The 19,540-nt window shown below is 42.4% G+C and overlaps 2 protein-coding genes across 2 annotated transcripts; one reads left to right on the plus strand and one right to left on the minus strand.

The window, feature by feature from the left end:
* The first annotated feature begins 1,092 nt into the window (after positions 1–1,092).
* Positions 1,093–1,963, plus strand: LOC122985688 (octapeptide-repeat protein T2-like). The gene is made up of 2 exons (XM_044356530.1): positions 1,093–1,187; positions 1,300–1,963. The coding sequence occupies exons 1-2, from the start codon at positions 1,093–1,095 to the stop codon at positions 1,961–1,963; spliced, it is 759 nt and encodes a 252-aa protein (XP_044212465.1).
* A 2,976-nt stretch (positions 1,964–4,939) lies between these two features.
* On the minus strand, positions 4,940–19,332 carry drd4a (dopamine receptor D4a). Its single transcript, XM_044355661.1, has 4 exons — positions 18,457–19,332; positions 13,466–13,578; positions 9,417–10,006; positions 4,940–5,441 (listed from the first exon to the last, which is right to left on the minus strand). The coding sequence occupies exons 1-4, from the start codon at positions 18,706–18,708 to the stop codon at positions 5,236–5,238; spliced, it is 1,161 nt and encodes a 386-aa protein (XP_044211596.1). The 5' UTR covers positions 18,709–19,332; the 3' UTR covers positions 4,940–5,235.
* Between the last annotated feature and the right edge of the window lie 208 nt (positions 19,333–19,540).

The following is a 19,540-nucleotide window of genomic DNA, read 5'->3' on the forward strand; positions in this document are numbered from 1 at the left end:
CATTTAATAAAACCAGAGCGTCTGATTGGTGCGTTTCAGCCAATCACGTGTAATGTCCCGCCCACTGGATCTGATGTTTGACAGATTTCAGATAAAATCCTGAAATTTTTTGATAAAAAGGACATTTCCATTTTATTTTAGTTAGAAATGTCCAGTTTGCACATTACATCACTGCAACGATTATTTTCATTATCAGTTCATCGTTTTGTCTTTAAAAGTCAGAAAATAGTGAAAAATTGTTGTTTTAATTTCTGACCAACAGTCCGAAACACAAAGATATTCACTTTACTGTCACGTTTGACTCAGAGAATCATGAAGTCTTCACATCTGAGAGGCTGAGTTTAATTATTTAAAGTGTTATTTGATTATTACAGAACCTGCTCTGGATTGAACAGAATCCAGCGTCTCGTCCTGCTGCGGCCTCGCTGTCGATCACCGGGATTTAATAAAGTTTTATTTTGATCTTGATGCGTAGATGCACTGTGATCTCTGATAATATCGATCTTTACGTTTTCATGCTGCAGACGTCGTCCGGTTCATAAAAACAAGTTTTATCTTCATTCAGCTCCTCACAGTGACTGATGTTACACTTCAAACGTCCAGCTGACTGAATGTGTTTGGTGTCTTCAGGAGATCAATTAATTAATCAATCAATCAATAGATCATCAATATAAGTTAATTTTCTGTTGATGAACTAATTGATTAATTTAAATCTACCCCTTTTACCCTTCTATTATTATATTTAACATTTTAATGATACTCCTTTAGCAGATGAAGGCAGTAAGATATGGTTGAAAGCTCCAGAAAAGGCTGGTAATTGGACCTTGAGGGTTCGTTACATCAGAGCTGCTGATGGACGTCACCACACTGAAGGTTGTAATGACTGACTGTCCACATACTTTTGGCCTCGTAGTGCATCTCAGGCAGATTAAATCCAGATTAAATCCTGATGAACATTAAATCTTCATTCAGCTCCTCAACTGCTAAATAAGTTCATTTATTAATGAATCACTTTCAGGTTTTATTTTATCCATCCAAATATTTTGAGATTCCCAGTCAGGTGATCCGTCAGACCGAATCACCTCAGACATGATGACATTTGATTCTGCTGCGTCTCAGTCCCGGCGGCGCTCAGATGTCCGCCGCTGCTGGCTGACAGTGAAGGGGACAACAGCGTCGCCTCAACCGTAAATGAAACTTTTACAAGAGAAGCTGCAACGTTTTCTAACGTCTCCGCTGATATTTCACTGACTGAACATCACAAGCTGCATCTTCAGGAGGTTTAGAAGTGTCCTGAAGGAACCAGCAGAGAGACCAGCAGAGGGACCAGCAGAGAGACCAGCAGAGGGACCAGCAGAGAGACCAGCAGAGAGACCGGCAGAGGGAACGGCAGAGGAACCGGCAGAGGGACCGGCAGAGGGACCGGCAGAGAGACCGGCAGAGGGACCAGCAGGGGGACCAGCAGGGGGACCAGCAGAGGGACCAGCAGGGGGACCAGCAGAGGGACCAGCAGAGGGACCAGCAGGGGGACCAGCAGAGGGACCAGCAGAGGGACCAGCAGAGGGACCAGCAGGGGGACCAGCAGAGGGACCAGCAGAGGGACCGGCAGAGAGACCGGCAGAGAGACCGGCAGGGGGACCGGCAGGGGGACCGGCAGAGGGACCAGCAGAGAGACCGGCAGAGAGACCGGCAGAGGGAACGGCAGAGGGACCGGCAGGGGGACCGGCAGAGGGACCGGCAGAGGGACCGGCAGAGAGACCGGCAGAGGAACCGGCAGAGAGACCGGCAGAGGGACCAGCAGAGAGACCGGCAGAGAGACCGGCAGAGGGAACGGCAGAGGAACCGGCAGAGGGACCAGCAGAGGGACCAGCAGGGGGACCAGCAGGGGGACCAGCAGGGGGACCAGCAGAGGGACCAGCAGGGGGACCAGCAGAGGGACCAGCATTCTTTGGACTCTGATTAAATCTGCTGAGAAGCTTTAAAGCATCTCGTCTCAGACTTTACATCCTGAGACTTGAATGACCTTCAGTTGACTTTGTGGCGGTCCAGATCCTGCAGGGCTCTGACGTAGTTTAAAGAACCACTTACCTACCACCCGCTGAAAATCTGTTTTTGGGGACCTCCAGAGGTTCTGGAAGTCACTTCTCACCTTACGACCAATCAGCAGCTTCACGTCTTGAGTCTGAAGCACCTTAAAAGTTCCACCGACGGCCGCCAGCTGCTCCAGCTGACTCTCATTCAAAGAGCCTCAACTTCTCTGTGGAAATACTGAGTCAGTCATTGTTTCCAACGAGTCATTCTGGTCTCAGTCTCTAAATTCAGACCCTCTAATAAGTGTGCTGGTGGTCATTTTGGAAATTATCGCTCCGTTAATAAGATTTAAAGACTTATAGCAGCTTTGATGTCTGCTGTGTGGCTGCTGATTGGCTCACACTGAGTCAGACTGTTGTCGCAATATTTCACTAAGTTTACCGTGACTCGTAGCTAACGTTAGCCAGAGGGCGCAGCGCTCCGTGTTCCCATAGATGTATGAAGAAGTAAATATACGACTCAAAGATGGCGTCTGTTCATGTCACATGTTGACAAACTGCCGACTACGTACTGTCATCACCAGCAGACTCTTCACACTGACGGACCGTAAATATTCAACACGTCGACTTGTTTTAGATTAAACATATTTCCAGACCAGACATTAGCATTAACATTCCAATCAATAAAAAAGTTCTGTGCATTAAATTGGATTGACAGGTGAAAAGTATTGAACCCGCAGTAAGAAAAGCTCTGCACCAGGTGATTCCACTAATGAGTCCTCTCACCTTTGCTAATTAGGACCAGCTGGTCAGTGCTTCAATCTTAAAAAGGTTTAACATCTGCGACGCATCACTGCTACCAAGCTGTCACACAAGAACCATCTCATGATGATCAGAGGCAGGTGACCGACTGATTCCTCAACTCCTAAACGTTCACGTAAAGCACCACTGGGACCATTAACACTCCACCAGCAACTGGTTATGCACAGGAGCTCCTCGTGAGACCGCTGACCGGGCAGGAAGAAAATTAGACAGAAGAGTAGCCAAAGATCCGAGAAAGACCTGGAAGAAGCAGATACAACCGGCAATGGACTCCACCACCAGTCTCCATGAACCATCACCCCGTTAGACTCCACACATACTGAAGACATGTCGAAGCTTGTTTGAGGTTTGCTTCACAACATCTGGAGAAGCCTGAAGATTACTGGAAGATGTGGTCAGACGAGACAAACATTTAAATTTTTGGCAATAAAACTATGTGCCATGTTTGGAGGAGAAATGTCTGCTGCATAAGATCCTGAAAACACCTCCAGTGACGTTCGGAGGTGGAAGCTTTATGGTCTGGAGCCGTTTCTCCTCTCGTGGTACCAGCAGAAAGGAAGATGAATGGAGTCAAGTATCAGGATGTTCTACAGAGAATCTGCTGCCATGGACCTTCTAACAAGACAACGATCCAAAACACACTGCAAAGGAGACTCGACTGGTTCCAGAGAAAGACAATACAGGTGTTGAAATGGTCCAGTTGATCACCTGACTGGAACCCAACAGAACATTTATGGAAGGAACCAAAGATAAAGATTCAACATATGAAGACTGTCTGAAGAATGGAGCAAAATCCCTCCTGAACACTGAGATTAGTTTCTTCATACAGGAAGCGTCTTGAAGCTCATTGCAAACAAAAGCTTTTCCACCAAGTATTAAATACATTTCAGTCATTTCAATTTAATGCACATAACTGTTTTTATTGATTGGAATGTTATGATTTATTAAGCTGTGTTGCCTTATTGAGTTAATACCAATGTCTGGTCTTAATTGCATATTAAAAGCTGCACCGTAAATATGTTTCCTGATAAAAATGTTAATGTTACTATTATTTCCTCACATGTGACTGCATCACATGACTGTATCAATCACAACATTACCGGTCTGAGCTACAGTTGAATGAAAATTGTTTATCACAAATGTAAAACGTGTTAAACTTCCATTCAACGTAATGTTTTCCAGTTTTATTTTTAAGAAATCAAATTAAAGTTGTTAAATATTTTGCCAGGACCGTCTGTCTGAGGAGACGCAATGCATTGTGGGTTGGTTGAATATGTCCAACGAGCTCATATTAAGTCATACTTAGTATGACTAGTATGTTAGTGTGTGATTCTGAACACAGGCTGTAAAGAGAGGACACGGATGTTTTTGGACCCACAGAGCTGGCTGACTTAAAATAATTTAATCATGCAGCTGTTTTAGGTTTTCCAAATGTTATCAGACCGAATGCATCAAATTCTGATGATAAAACAAATAATTTCACTCAAAAACATTTAATTACTGTTTTCCAGCTGCTTCTTTTCCAGCGATGATTTTCAGGAAAAGTTTCTTCCATTTTTCCCTGTTCAAGGATCAATCTGCTGATTTTCTGTATTTTTCTTATTGTCAACAAACCAACAGTGAACTGCTTCATCTTTACACTGTGAAGAACTTCAGTATAAAGTCCAGATGTTTTGATCTGCAGCACAACAAGCTGGTGAAGCTGTAAACAGAACAGCGTTCCTGCACATGCTCAGTAGCGTCTTACACAGAACTACTCTCCAGAGACTGAAAACATGATGCTGTTATTAGTCTTTGGATCCGTTTCTAAACAAACTAACGTGACCAAACTCTTCATGATGAAGGAACATGTGACCCAGTGCAGCGATGTGACTCACTGACGTGTTTTTAATCAGATATATCAGCTTTGATACAAACACAACACTGGTTAGTAGATCAGTTCAATGTTGGTTTGGATCCAAACATGAAGACAAAGATAGAAAACCAGCAAATTGATCCTTTAAGCTGTGAGATGAACTGATCCAGTCTTCTAATCTGCAGATCTCAGCTGTTGTGTCTTCATCGCTCCACAAACACACTGCTCTGACTGCATTTTAATGAAAACATTTATTCTGAAAAGATGAATTTCAACATATAAAACCAGCTCTCGTCTGCTGTGTGATGTACGATGATAACGTGTTGCTGATCCTCTGAAGCTTCTTCACAGGAAACATGGAAGCTCAAACAAACTTTGCTGTCGTCACATGTAGAAAATCAAAAGAGGAAGTAAACAATGGCAACATATACAGACTAAAGACGCTACTTTGACAGTCAGAAGCGTTTCTTGCGGTTGTGCATTCAGAAGTCGTCCGAGCAGCAGCAGCGGCATCCTGTTCAGGCATTTTCAGGAGCAGCAGGGGTGCAGGAACTTTTTGAAGAAGTTCCTGAACTCCGTGTTGAAAACGGTGTAGATGACGGGGTTGAGAGCGCTGTTGACGTAGCCGAGCCACGTCACCACGCTCATCAGCGCCGGCGGGACGTAGCAGTCCTGACAGCGAGCTCGCATCGTGTGGAGGACAAAGAAGGGAGTCCAGCAGAACAGGAAGGCACCTGCAGGACGAGGAGATGAATCACAGATCAAAAAAAGTTCCTCTACAGCGGGACAGACAGACGTCTGTAAACCCTTGTTTCCCCAGAGAACAGTCAGATTCAGGTTCATCTCTGTCAGCAGTACAGAAACAGGTTCAGGGTTTAGCTTAGCTTAGCTTAGCTTAGCTTAGCACAAAGACTGGAAAAATATCCACCATCAAATGTACGTGACATTTACTGTTCACACTACATCTTGAGATAATCTGGACCAGAAGAGAAACACAGAATGTTTCTCAGGTTGGGCTGAACAATTTATTTTTTATTTTTTTGAAATCCGGATTTTAAAAAGTGCAATTTTCAAACTGATTAAACGTTGAATGATTTATGTCCTCAAAACACGAAACAACCCACCAAACTATCTAATTTCCTACTGAGCAGCCTCCAACTTACATCCAACCTACCTGACAATCCACTTTAACTACCAGCCGGCAAACCTACCTCCCAGTCTACCCAGTTTACCATTCGGCCCTCTCAGGAGCCACCTGCATCATCAGGTGAGTTAATCAGACAGAGCTTCACCTACCTACCAGCCATGTGACTCACTGAGGGGTTTCAATAGTTTCTGGACTACAACGGGGGAATAAGATATATCAGCTTTGATACAAACACAACGCTGGTTAACAGATCAGTTCACTGAAGAAAAAATATAGAAAATCACCTAAATTGTCCCTGGTAGCCTGCTGGTGAAAGGGTTCATATTCTGCTTTTAGAGGTTTTCTGTTCCAAAACTTGAGGTGAATGTTTGTAAAAATGCTGCCTGCAAGTCAAAACTCAGGGCTTCAACCTGCTCTGAACACTTAGTTTGTGGTGTTTTTTTTACCTTGAAGACCAGCTGACATCAGATTGTTGCCCTTAAACGGCCGTCTGTTACATTGCCTTGGTTGCTAAGGTGGTTGCTAAGGTGTTTCCATGTATTGTTTGCGTTTTTAACTTGCATATTTTGGATTAGATTCAGCTCCAACATGTACGGATGGATTTCAGAAGTTGACATTTGGCGTAAAGAACAAAAAACAAAAAAAAGTTGTGAAATCCTGCTACTATAGATTCTTTCATAGTTTGTTTACGAAGCTTCCTGAAAGCTGACCAATCAGAACAGAGTGGGCTCATCGGGAGGCGGGGCCTTAAAGAGACAGGAGCTAAAACGGCCTGTTTCAGACAGAGGCTGAACTGAGGGGCTGCATAAAGGACCAGTAGAAGATAAATAAGGAGTTTTTAACTGGAAATCATGCAAAGCTGCTCTAGTGGAGTCCTTGAATAAAAATATAGAGCTGGAAATGAGCATAATAGGTCCCCTTTAAGACCATGCAGACATGTTGCATGTCACCCTTCAATGCCTGTCATCTCTCCACTGTCCCTATAATAAAGGTTTACAACTGTCCCAAAAAGAATATTTAAAAAAAAATCACCAGAATGATAGTTATTTCTCTCGTATTGTTAACGTTACTCTCCGGCCTCCACTTGAATCAAAGGAGCTAATGAGGCAGAGCTTCATGGGATACCTGCACACTGACACTCATGTCTGACCCAGTCTTACGTAATAATTGGATTTAAGATTAAGGAGCTGCAGGATTAGCTGCTGTGTGCTAAAGGGAAGCACTTCTACGCATTAGGACCAACGCCGGCGGTTATTAATAGGCCGACCTTTTCTAACTGATGGGTTAGTGCCTCCATCAGAGGTGGAGGTGAGGCGTTCAGGTACCTGCAGCCTCTGAACAGACATCAGAGGTGGAGGTGAGGCGTTCAGGTACCCATTATATCACTATTTATGCAAGTGTCTGGATGGAAAACATCTTACTAAATGTTTGGAACTTAAACGTAACTTCATGGAAACTTTCAGATTTCCAGCAGAACGAAAATTATCTTAAAGAGTCGAAACTCCAACCGGACTTGTAGTAAGAATAATGATGTCATTATGAGACTGACAGCGATGGAAGAAGTACTCAGATACTTTACTGCAGTAAAAGTACTAATATAGCAACGTAAAAATACTCCATTACAAGTAAAAGTCCTGCATGAAAAATCCTCCTGCAGTAAAAGTACATAAGTATTATGAGCTTGATGTAGTTAAAGTATTGCAGTAAAAGTACATAAGTATTATGAGCTTGATGTAGTTAAAGTATTGCAGTAAAAGTACATAAGTATTATGAGCTTGATGTAGTTAAAGTATTGCAGTAAAAGTAGTGGTTTGGTCCCTCTGACTGATATATTATTATATATGACATCATTAGATTATTAATAGTGAAGCATCAGTGTTAGAGCAGCATGTTACTGTTGTAGCTGCTGGAGGTGGAGCTAGTTTACACTACTTTATATACAGTTAGCTAGTTTAGTCCAGTGGTTCCCAACCTAGGGGTCGGGCCCCTCCAAAGGGTCAGCAGATAAATCTGAGGGGTGGTGAGATGATTAATGGGAGAGGAAAGAAGAAAAAACAAAGTTCTGATACACAAATCTGTTTTCAGTTTTTGGACTTTTTCTCTAATCTTTGATTTTTGCTGAAATATTGGATCATTTGAACATTTATTGAAATGAAAGCATGTGAGAAGTTTAGAGGGAAAAATCACTATTTGGTGGAGCTGTTAACAACTCATAGACATGTGAAATGTGACCCCGACTACACACTGCTTTTTGTAAGACGTCAAAAGACAAAAAGGTTGGAAACCACTGGTTTCATCTTTAACAATGTGTTGTATTTTAAAAGCTTGTTATATTATCCATTGTGTCAAATCTTCATCTGAAAAGTAACTAAAGCTGTCAAATAAATGTAGTGGAGTAGAAAGTACAATATTTCCCTCTGAAATGTAGAAAGTAGCATCACATGGAAATACTCAAGTACAAATACCTCAGTACTGTACATGAGTAAATAATTGGAGACGCATGTCGGCTTGTTGACGGCATCACGCTGGTCTCCGTCTGTGTTACTTACTGACATGTTGCAGTAATGTGGTTACTTTAGTCAGTGAAAGTAATGTTACAGATTATAAATTTGGTAAATTTATCTCAGAAACTGTTTGATATGTTGACATTTTGTCACCTTGTTCGCTCTTCTACCTGCAGCTGAACTGATATCAGCTGATCTCCACTGACAGGTTTTAGGCTGAAGTTGTTGGTTTGATGTTCAGTTTGACGCCTCATTAATATCTGGAACAACCATTATGTGGCTGTTGGCAGCGTCTACTAGTCGTCCTTCTCTCACTTTCTTTTTGATTGTGTCATAATCAGGACGTGTTTACAAAAATAAGGAGTCACCAAATGTGCTTTTTTGGAAATCCGCCTGAACCTTTTTCCTGATAAAACGCTGTAGGACTGTCAGACTGTGTCAGACTGTGTGTTGCAGGTGTTTACTGATGTCCAGGTTACAGCCTCATACTGTCACTGAGCTTTACACATAAAACCACAGACAGTTATTTAGACTGAAATGACATTTACTTTATTTTCTTATTTATTTATTTAGTCACTGTGGTTCAGGAGCTTCAGCCTGTTTACTGTTGGTATTAAATCTGAGTTTTTAGATTTATATTCTTATTATTTCACGTTACAGCTGACTGTTGTCTGATGAATGAAAGTTTCCTCTCTGAAGACACGTTCATGTTGTCAGAATAAACCGATCAGCGTTTACATTGATCATGAGGACAGAATCAGAATCAGCTTTATTGGCCAAATATGTTCATACATACAAGGAATTTGACTCTGATAGGAGTCAAATGTTTGGTTGTTGACACACAGTAAAGCTTCTGGGGGTTTTGCTTGCGTCTTTCTGGAGTTTGGACCCTTTAATAATGTTTAATTTCTCCATGTAGACGCCAGTAAATCACACCTTGTTCTTAATATTACAAGTGTTGCTGGAGTTTGGACCCTTTAATCCCGGGACCAGTTGCCCAGTTTGTTGGTAATCCAGTTTTAGGTGGCGGTGATGTCACCGACAGGAAGTAAACTCACCCACAACGACAGGAAGCACCTTCATGGCCTTCCTCTCCCGGCTGTTGATCTTGGCTGTCTTCCTCCTGTGAGGGTCGGGGTTGAACTTGATCTCTGTGAAGCTCACCGTCTTCACGAGGCCGTCTTTGCACCCTGGCGAGGGGAAGGGCCGGTCTGAGGACGGGAAGGTGGACGGCTCGTCCTGAGTGTCCGTCGTTTCTCGCTCAATGATGGGCGGCAGGGGCGGCGGCAGCGAGGCCAGCGGCGGCAGCGAGGCGGCGGCCTCCTGCAGTTTGCGGCAGGCCTGGATGCTTTTCCTCAGCTTGGCTTTCCTCGCCTCCTCCCAACGCCGCAGGCCGCGGAACATGCCGCAGTACAGCAGCAGCATGATGGGACACGGGATGAAGAAGGAGCACACGGACGAGTACAGCACGTAGTCGTCGTTCTCCAGTTTGCACTCGGTGGGGTCGCGGCCCGGCACGTTGTTGATGCCGAATATGACGGGCGAGGCCACGGCCAGGGCGAGGATCCAGGTGGCCGACAGCAGGACCATCTGACGCGTGTCCACATGCTTCCTGTTGTAGTTGAGAGGAATCAACACGGCGATGAACCTGCAACACATCAGAGAGTTTTTACAACCCGCTGCACCGTGACTCAAGTTTCATTCACGATAATTAATAATGACTGAATATTATTCTGGTTCATTTGAACTGATGTGTTTCCTATCAATCAATCAATCAATCAATCAATCAGTTTTTATTTATATAGCGCCAAATCACAACAAAAGTCATCTCAGGGCACTTTTCACATAGAGCAGGTCAAGACAAAACTCTTTAATTTACAGAGACCCAACAATTCCCCCATGAGCAGCACTTGGCGACAGCGGTAAGGAAAAACTCCCCTTTAACGGGTAGAAACCTCAAGCAGAACCCGGCTCTTGGTGGGCGGCCATCTGCTTTGACCGGTTGGGTTGAGAGAGAGAAAGAAAGAGGGAAAGAGGGGGAGGGGGGACAGAATAACAACAATCATAACAATAAAAATAAGTATAAGTAGCAACAGCAGCAGCAGCAGCAGTCAGGGAAGGACGCCAACAGGACCGCGAAGGTTCGGCCCAGAACCCAGGGTCTCCTGTGAGATGAGAAAGCAAAAAACTCCGAGGAAGAAGCAAAGTTAGTGACATGCATTGATGTTACATGAATGCATATAGATGGAGAGGAGGAGGAGGAGAGAGGAGCTCAGTGCATCATGGGAAGTCCCCCAGCAGTCTAGGCCTATAGTAGCATATATAGTAGCATAACTAAGGGCTGATCCAAGGCGAGCCTGGTCGGCCCTAACTATAAGCTTTATCAAAAAGGAAAGTTTTAAGCCTACTCTTAAACATAGAGAGGGTGTCTGTACCCCGGACCGAATCCGGTAGATGGTTCCATAGAAGAGGAGCCTGATAGCTGAAGGCTCTGCCTCCCATTCTACTTTTAAAGACTGTAGGAACCACCAGTAAGCTGCATACTGGGAGCGCAGTGTTCTAGTGGGATAATACGGTATTATGAGCTCTTCAAGATATGATGGTGTCTGACCATTAAGGGCTTTGTAAGTTAGGAGAAGGATTTTAAATTCTATTCTAGATTTACAGATTTCTATGACTTTATTCTCTCCAGGTTTGTCAGCGAGATTCACAAAAAGACGTTTATCACACTCAGACTCCGACGTCTGTACAAATAAACCTGATTTTTACATGAATCGCTTCCAAAAGTTGTTTCTGTGTTGCTTCATGTTCTGGTGAGACATGAAACCAAACAGGAAACAGAAGCAAAGTTGTTCTGAAGTGAACCGTTTGAATATAGTCTTACTGTGTCTGCAGCTGTATCATGAAACAAAATAAAGATCAGACTTGTTTGACAGATGCTCGATATTAAAGGACGGAGATCAGGATCAGGACAGACCCCGTCCCCTGGGACCCAGTTCAGTTCAGTAATCCATCCATGACTGACAGCAGGTCAGCAGCCAGTTCCTCTCCAGCAGCAGGTGGACTCTCTGCAGACCTCCAGGATCTGTTTCCGGCCCCCCGTCTGGTAAATTATTCAGACTCTGTCCTGCAGTTAAACCTCTAACTGCTTCAAAAAGCTTCAGCTCATCACCATCCGTCCACGTTAGCTTCACTGCCGCCATCAGTCTCTCATGTAATCATATTTCCCGGAGTAAGAACATCAGATTTCATCCTTCAACATCAGCCGAAGGTTCAGATAATCTCATTGAGTCAAACTAACGAGGGCGAGCGACCGTCAGCGCAGTTCATCATCGCAGACGCGTCCTTCATTTGGGGCTTTAAATTGTTCTGTCTGCTCTGATTTTTCTTCTTTTGGAGCTTTTTACAGGAAACACTAAAGGTCGTCGTCATATTTCCAGAGAGCGAACTGTGACAGCGTGACCCTGACGACCCGCAGCAAGGCGTCCTGGTTTGATTAACCAGCTGGTTGATCCTGACCGACTCCGGCCTGAGACAGATTAAGGTTATGACACGGAGTCGGTGAGTTACGGCTGATCTTTGACCTCTTCCCTTTAATCAACTGCACAGAGTTTCCTCTGATGTTCCTGCAGGAGTTTCAGGGGTTTGTTGCGTCTGAATCACCTGCGTCTTCGTCTCTACACCTCGACTAAAGCGGATCTGCTGATACATCAGAACCGGGCCGGTTTTAGGCGGATCTGTTTCAGGTTTCAGATGTGACTTGCAATTCAAAAAAGTTAGCAGATAACGTACAGAAATCATTTGTGTATCAGAATATTGTCACAGATTCATTTATATGTGTAGATTAATTAATTCGAGGTGCAGCAGCTGAGCGTTTGTGTTACGTTACGGAGACGTTGTGCGTATCCTCATTATGTTGTTAATTATTAATGACAGTTTGGCAGCTTCGAGACGATCAATACGTTCAGTGCAGCATTTTTCAATATTCACGGGTCACCAGTGCTGCGTCTCAAATCGCTTCACTTCTGTACTTACACTGAACATTTTGAGTGCATAAGTGCGTTCACACTGAGAAGTACGGAGAAACGCACAGTGAGAACCTGGATGATGCACTCACAACGGTCAAAAAGTTGAGTGGACGCTTCTCGCCCTCAATGGTCGCCATCTTGGCTACGTAGCGGAACGGTACATTGTAACTACGGTGAACATCGCCACATTATACAAATGTTATACATGTGTGTTTTAGCACTAAGCACCACTATACTGTTGTCAGATTTAAGCCATCGGTATCTTTTTTGGGTTAATTTAGCAGTCTGTAATGATTTGGTAGCGCGAACGATAACGTGAATGCTAACGCTAGCTAATGCTAGTTTGTGATCGTCATTTCTGGTAAGCGCACAACGGTTGTGTTTGATTTGAGACGACACAACCCTGTAGAAATTCATGCACTACACCAGTAATATACAACGTACATAGTGTACTAACAGAAGTACGTGATTCAAGTCTCACAGCAGAAGAGTCCAAGTCTCCAGTTCTGGTTTTAGGTGTTCTGGATGAAGATATGAACTTTAAACTCCAACAATAACATCTTACTTTCTTTTTATAAGGAACTTAAATCTTAAAATGTTTTGTTTTTTAGTTTTAGATCGGAAGAAGAAACATTAAATCATATTTTTATAAAGAGACGCCTCTCTGAAAGGTCTCAAGAACAGATCGATGGATCAGTTACACTCACAAATTTAGATCCATTGGACCATTTAAGAGAACAAGAACAAGTTGATTGTTCTTCTGTCTGTATCAGACTGCAGTTCAGAATATTACACACTGAACCTCTCAAGACTGAAACTCTCCCAGACGTCCTCTTCAGCTTCATCAGCTTCATCAGCTTCATCAGCTTCATCAGCACACATGTTTTAGAAACGAGTCAACCCAAACTGATCCTGCTGTTTCTGGTGTTCAAGTGTCAAATATAAAGCTGTCAGACAACCAGAATCATTCATCAGTCTGTTTTGTAACATGGTTCCACCAGTATCACCTAATAAAAGCTGTTATTTTTAGTGTAAAAGTAGGGTTCGTGGTGTATTCTGTGCACCAGGTGAGCACTGACCTGTCGACGCTGATGGCGCAGAGGTTGAAGATGGAGGCGGTGCACAGCATCACGTCCATGGTCATCAAAGCGTCACAGATGGTGGTGCTGAGGGTCCAAACGCCGTCCTGGAACTGAACCACAGAGACGCCGAGTTCGCTCACACTCATCAATAATAACGAGCAAACGAGCTTTTTACAGTTTCAGTTTGTGTTGACGTTGTCAGAACGGCGATTATTCTACTTTATGTTTATTATTGAGGTTGTAGCTGCTGGTCGACTGCTTTATACTGAAAGGTGTTCCTAATATTTTGTCCACCTCATTACTACTACTCCACTACATTTATCTGACAGCTGTAAGATTTTACAAAACGTTTGATCATCTGAATAAAATATGACGTCTTGTGTCTCATGTTTAAATCATAATAATAGCAGGTTAAATACAAAAAGAAGCAAAACATGATAAACAAGAGATAAACAAGAAGCTGTAAACATTAAAAACATAACAGGAAGTATTTAAAAAAAGACAAAAACAAGCAAAATTAATAGTAAATCAAATGACAATTAATCCTGTGAAAGTGTTTAAGTAAAAGCATTTTTATAAAAGAGAAAATGAGTTTTAAATGTTTTAAAACTAATTTAAAAACAAGTGAAATAAGCAACTAAAATGTCAGTTAATCCTGTAACAGTTGAAGCAGTTTTAAACAGATCAGTTGGAGGTTTTTTTGTTTTACAGGTTCTTCATGGAGCTCGTTCAGTCTGCAGGATGAATTAAAACCATGAATACGTTTCTCACAGCGGAGGAACGATGTGACCTTTTCCTGCATGAGTAGATTTACTTTTGAAACTTAATTTGGACTTTTTCTTATGTACATTTTGAGATCTTTTACTTGTAGTGGAGTATTCAGTCATTGTGGTATAACAGCTTTCCCTGAGGCTGAAATATGAGTCAGCTGATCCGTCCCGTTTAGTTTGTGTGGTTAAATATTTGTATATATATTACAGAACACGCAGACTGATAAACTGTGAGGAGGAAACTTCAGGAAAACATGATGAATGGACAAATAAACAGACACAAAGAAGAAAAAAAAGGAGTGAACACTAATTGACAAACACTTGTTTTCATTGTTATCCTAAAATCCATTGTGGGGCCCCTCAGATGACCTCTGACCCCGGAACCCCCAGCTGACCTCAGGAGGAATGTACAGATTGTGTTTGTTTTTGTCCATCAGAGCTCAGAGAACAACAAGCAAAAGACAAATGTTCAGTTTAACCAGCCTGTACTTTAAATTTAAACAAAGACCAATAACATTGATCACGTTTTCAGTCTCCGGAGAGTAGTTCTGTGGACGTTCTTTGTACTCAAGTTCTTTGAGAAATTAATATTGAGAAATATATAATATATATGCAGCACAACAAGCTAGTGAAGCTGTAAACAGAACCTGCACATGCTCAGTAGCATCTCCCTTACACAGAACTACTCTCTGGAGACTGAAAATCACTGTTATTAGTCTTTTGAAGCCGTTTCTAAACAAACTAACGTGACCAAAGTCTTCACGAAGAGTCACTAATAACATGTGCAGCTCAGTGTCCTGGTTTGATTAACCAGCCGGTTGATCCTGACCGACTCCGGCCTGAGACAGATTAAGGTTATGACACGGAGTCGGTGAGTTACGGCTGATCTTTGACCTCTTCCCTTTAATCAACTGCACACAGTTTCCTCTGATGTTCCTGCAGGAGTTTCAGGGGTTTGTTGTGTCTGAATCACCTGCGTCTTCGTCTCTACACCTCGACTAAAGTGGATCTGCTGATACATCAGAACCGGTTTGCCAGTTTTAGGCAGTCTAGTTCACTCTATCAAGGCTCCATGTATGAAGAAACAGTTGATGACTGAACTTAATTTTAAGCTTTGTTATATTTTGGCCGATTGTTTAATATTGTACCACCATCAAACAGGTCTGATGACATGTTATTTATAATAATTAGTTAATAATTAGTCCAACAGACAGATGAAAACACATCAGTAATACCCTTTAATATTTTACAAAAAAGAAAAGAACCTTTTTTAATATATATTTATATGTATAGATTAATTAATTTGAATGAAAGGTTTCTCTTTGTTCTCAAGTTTTTTGAGAAATATATACGGTCTAGACCTGCTCTATGTGAAAAATGCCCTGAGATGACTTTTGCTGTGATTTGGTGCTATATAAATAAAAACTGATTGATTGATTGATAATATATATGTAGCACAACAAGCTGGTGAAGCTGTAAACAGAACCGCATTCCTGCACATGCTCAGTAGCATCTGCCTTACACAGAACTACTCTCCTGAGACTGAAAACAAAGATCTGCAGCTCAAGAAAGATTCAGATCACCAGACCTGCCGACCTTTTTGGATAGCAGGTTACACATTCTGACATCAAAGTACGCTGATATGATCTGTCACTCTATGCAAAAAGCCGGTGATGTTCGACGGAGCAGCACTCAAGTCTAGATGATCAAAATCATGTTTTCAAAAATCTAATTGGCTTAAAGTTTGATTATTGTGGAGGTGTAAACAACAGAGACTATATAATGCAGCAGTCGTGGGAGGTTAGCATGTAGCCTAAATGACCAACTAACAGTATCTGCAGATATTTATGTAAACAATCTGTTATTGGTGTCAAGAGTTTTCATATCAGTGCTTCTATCACTTATCTGTCTGTCTGACTGCTGCATGCGTGCAGATGATGCAAATTATGTATAATGATTCATTGTATGAACAGCAGTGTTTGCATCTGACACATCAAAGTCGCCAAAGTGGTTCTCCAAACATCCCGTCCAGGTCTGGCAGGTCTGGATCACTATGATTGACACCGAAAGCTGCCGAACTTGGTTCTGACTTCGTTACACTGAATGTTTCAAAGACCTGAACCCCAAATGAATAAATGAAGGCTGCTGGGTTTGGTTTGCCCCGTTGACAGGTTGGATCTAATTCTCCTTCTAGACTATAGAGTGAATATACTGTCTTTAATAGAATTACATAAATAAATAAACAAATAAATAAATGCCACCAGAGATCCCTCAGTTTGACTGTTCTGTCAGCTGTGACAGTGGTTTGACTTTGTCTACAGCTCCAGTACAACTGAGCACACTCAGTGAAGACCATGTGATATGGTAGAAAGCCTCAAATGGTTTTGTTGTTAAGTTCCTGACTCAAGACTGAAGCTGCGACTGATGTTAATGACGTCTGTAAAAACATGGAACTGATCCTTTAAACCGATGTTTCCCAACCTGTGGGTCCTGACCCCTAAAAGAGGTCACTTAGCTGAAAATAACGACCAGCGTTCACTTCACAAACGATGTTACTTTATTATAGACATTAATTCATAACTGACTTTATATTAAAGTGTCACAACCTGCAGAAACAAGCAGTGAATAAAACTCTGACTCATCATCGTCTTTAAGTTGATATGTTGAACATGTTAGTAAACAGTTGTTTATTTCCACATCCAGCAGTTACGGAGCAACATGATCCTCCCATTAATAATGTCAATAATCACATGTGGGGTTCCTCAGGGTTCTAGTCTTGGTCCTTCATAGTTTCAATCTGGTTAAAGCTGCCTGAACTTGTTTTCAGCATTTAGCAGAATTAGCTGCTAAATGCTCCACTATGTTCACCAGCTAGTCTACAGCTAACTGTGAGCAGGTTGTGTTCAGCAGCTTTTTACAGCTTTTACTCTGAAAACGACGCTATGAGACGCTGAGAGTGAACCAGAACAGTAAAGTTGCAGCCAGACAGATAAACAATGAGCTGAAACTCACTATAAAGCTCCGTAAAGCCGAGAGGAGCTGCAGAGTCACTGATGATTCTCTGTAGGTTCATCACTACGAGTCACTACCAACACATTATTACACACTGACACATCAGACATTATTATAGAAATATACATAACAGCTGCTTTGAAATCCATAAAAATCTCACAAAAACTAACTTCCTGTCCTGATCTCAGTAACTCCTCACTATTTATCATTTATAAACATTTAATCAATGTTTCATACTGTAACACACTATAATACAGCTGTAAGCAGACATAAGCTCTTTTATAAGTGTTAATTGTTGCGATTGTAAGCAAATTTAATTAGTCCTGGATGCTGGTTCATACACAGATAATGAAAGACAGTAAGACAGCTGTAATAAAATGATATAAAATATGTCTTCTGTACAGTAATAAACACTTCAAATGTCCTTATAACTGCTTATAACTACATTATGAACAATGTATTATATGTGTATATACCGCTATACGCTCTTGTGCAATAAGCGCTCTGACTTCTAATAAAGTGTTTCTTGGTACTTTATCGCTTTCCTGTTCGTATTGTTGCTTTTTTCTGAGCACTTTTAATGATTTTATTGTATTATAGAATATATAGAATATATAGAATTTATAGAATATATAGAAGTGTAAAGAATTTCCTCTTGTGGGTCAATAAAGATGTGAACTGTGGGTTCAGTCCAGTGTTTCTTTCTGCAGCAGCAACATCTTTGTGTTTTTATACAATCTCATCATCTTAACTCTGAATCAACATAATGATGTAATAATATGTATGAATATTCATTTCACTCCGTTATGTTTGAAATGACGTCTGTATAATGTGACTGTCTTTTATTTTATAAGTTGAATTTTCCTCATTAGGAGGCTGGTTTGATGGCATTTTAGTGTCGTTAACGGGACATTTTTACCGCATTTTAACACAACCAAATGTTTTTTTATGACTAAACAAACCAACAGCGTTAGAAATAACACGACAGTGTCCTTAAAAGTGGCGGACTGTCTATATGCCATCAACTTCTTTAATGTGACTTCATTAGTTTAAGTGTTTTTATTGTATTTTCAGTGATCTGCAGATTTTTCAGGTTTGATTAAAGCTGTTTTAAGGGTTTTTTGTTCAGATTTGACACCTAACCTGAACCTTTAACGGGTAAACTAGTTTCTCTCAGACGGTCCGGTCCGGTCCGGTCGGTCTCACCTCTGAGTAGACGAAGAGCGGCAGCACGAGCACCGCGAGCATCAGATCCGCCACCGCCAGACTGACGATGAAGTAGTTGGTTGTGGTCTTCAGAGCCTTCTCGGTGAACACGCTCAGACACACCAGCAGGTTCCCGCAGATGATCACCACGATCAGCAGAACCCCGAACACCAGGGCCGGCACGTTGTGTCCCGCCGCCTGCGCCGCAGCCGCCGCCGCATCCGCCTCCGCCGCGCTCAGGTTGGCCGCCATCTCCGCCGCGGCTCCTCCGCTCCGTCCCGGTCCGAGCCACAGCAGCGCGGCCAGCGGCCTCTCATGAAGGCCGGGCAGGACTCTGGTCCCCGCACTGTAGTCTCATCACGGTGTCCCGGAGACTCTACCAGACTGTGCTGTGGAGCTCCAGGGCGCCGCTTCGCACTTTACGCAAAAGACTCCGCGTAAAACTGGATGGAAACAGGTGGAAGTCGGTCTTATTCACAAAGTAAAACACACATTCACACCGTTAACTCATAGTTATTAAACAGATGCTAATAAAGTTCCACCTGTCTTCTTGAAAAGGAACATTTTATGTTTTGAAGATGAAAATCAGCTGATTCAAAGACGCGTTAAAATCCTAAAATGACAGAAAGCTGCGGATGATGAGATGTTTCCTCCGTTAAAGCTCATGTTGAGGACTGAAGCGCATCCGGAGCGTCTCTGCTCAGACCGAGCTCAGTGAGTCGGGCTGCGGCTGCGTTTACCTGCAGCCTGCTGAAGGCCACCGGGGCCAAATTAACCGTTTAAAGCCGCTTATCAGCTGCGCTTTACGGTGTCCTTCAGTCCTTGAGCTCCAGCAGGAGACACAGTGTGTGTGTGTGTGTGTGTGTGTGTGTGTGTGTGTGTGTGTGTGTGTGTGTGTGAGGACGGTAAATGTGTCACAAGCACAGCAACAGTGAAATAAACATCATTTAAAATATCAATTAAATTGCCCATATTGTACGCCTTTAAAAAACATGAAAGCTGTTCATTAATTGATCATCAGGAACTTTATTTTTCAATGAAGACGAGCTTTTGGTTCATGGAAACATGTTGGTGGGACATTTTT

Source organism: Thunnus albacares, chromosome 7, assembly GCF_914725855.1.
Source record: "Thunnus albacares chromosome 7, fThuAlb1.1, whole genome shotgun sequence".
NCBI lineage: Eukaryota > Metazoa > Chordata > Actinopteri > Scombriformes > Scombridae > Thunnus > Thunnus albacares.

Coding starts and splice junctions, on each gene's coding strand:
- LOC122985688 (XM_044356530.1), top strand. CDS start 1,093: ATGACATTTGATTCTGCTGCGTCTCAGTCCCGGCGGCGCTCAGATGTC. Junction 1,188..1,299: donor ACAACAGCGTCGCCTCAACC/GTAAATGAAACT, acceptor AGTGTCCTGAAG/GAACCAGCAGAGAGACCAGC.
- drd4a (XM_044355661.1), bottom strand. CDS start 18,708: ATGGCGGCCAACCTGAGCGCGGCGGAGGCGGATGCGGCGGCGGCTGCG. Junction 10,007..13,465: donor TGCGCCATCAGCGTCGACAG/GTCAGTGCTCAC, acceptor GATGTGTTGCAG/GTTCATCGCCGTGTTGATTC. Junction 5,442..9,416: donor GGTGCTTCCTGTCGTTGTGG/GTGAGTTTACTT, acceptor CTCGTCCTGCAG/GTGCCTTCCTGTTCTGCTGG.